The sequence below is a fragment of the Acanthisitta chloris genome, unplaced genomic scaffold (genome assembly GCF_000695815.1).
Source record: "Acanthisitta chloris isolate BGI_N310 unplaced genomic scaffold, ASM69581v1 scaffold14515, whole genome shotgun sequence".
In the NCBI taxonomy this organism is placed as follows: Eukaryota; Metazoa; Chordata; class Aves; order Passeriformes; family Acanthisittidae; genus Acanthisitta; species Acanthisitta chloris.
In genome coordinates, this window is record NW_008674362.1 from 2,337 (window position 1) to 2,638 (window position 302).

The following is a 302-nucleotide window of genomic DNA, read 5'->3' on the forward strand; positions in this document are numbered from 1 at the left end:
CCCTCACACCTCTCCATCTCCCCCACACCTCTCCATCCCCCTGCAGCTCTCCCTCCAGCGCTCCAGCAGCTTCAAGGACTTCGCCAAGTCCAAGGTCAGCTCCCCCACGCAGAGCGAGAAGGAGTTCAATCCAGAGGAGAATGTGAGTTCTCAGCCCTTCGGGGTGGCAGCAAACTCCCCTATGTCCTGCTCTCTGGGCATCCCCTTCCCACCAGGCACAGTCCATTTCAGATATGGTTTCCCCAAACCCCTGGTCCTACCCATTTGCCATGGAGCCTCAGGGTTCCAGCATCAGTGGGATT

General features: G+C 58.6%; 1 protein-coding gene across 1 annotated transcript in view; it reads left to right on the plus strand.

Moving 5' to 3' along the window:
- The window catches only part of LOC103802789 (SAM and SH3 domain-containing protein 3-like), a gene marked incomplete at its 3' end in the record, with an annotated part of 3,204 nt that overhangs the window by 2,284 nt on the left and 618 nt on the right, over positions 1-302 (plus strand). The window contains exon 2 of the mRNA XM_009075311.1: positions 47-142. Coding sequence (XP_009073559.1) covers positions 47-142 — 96 coding nt within the window. The remainder of the gene's footprint in view (positions 1-46; positions 143-302) is intronic.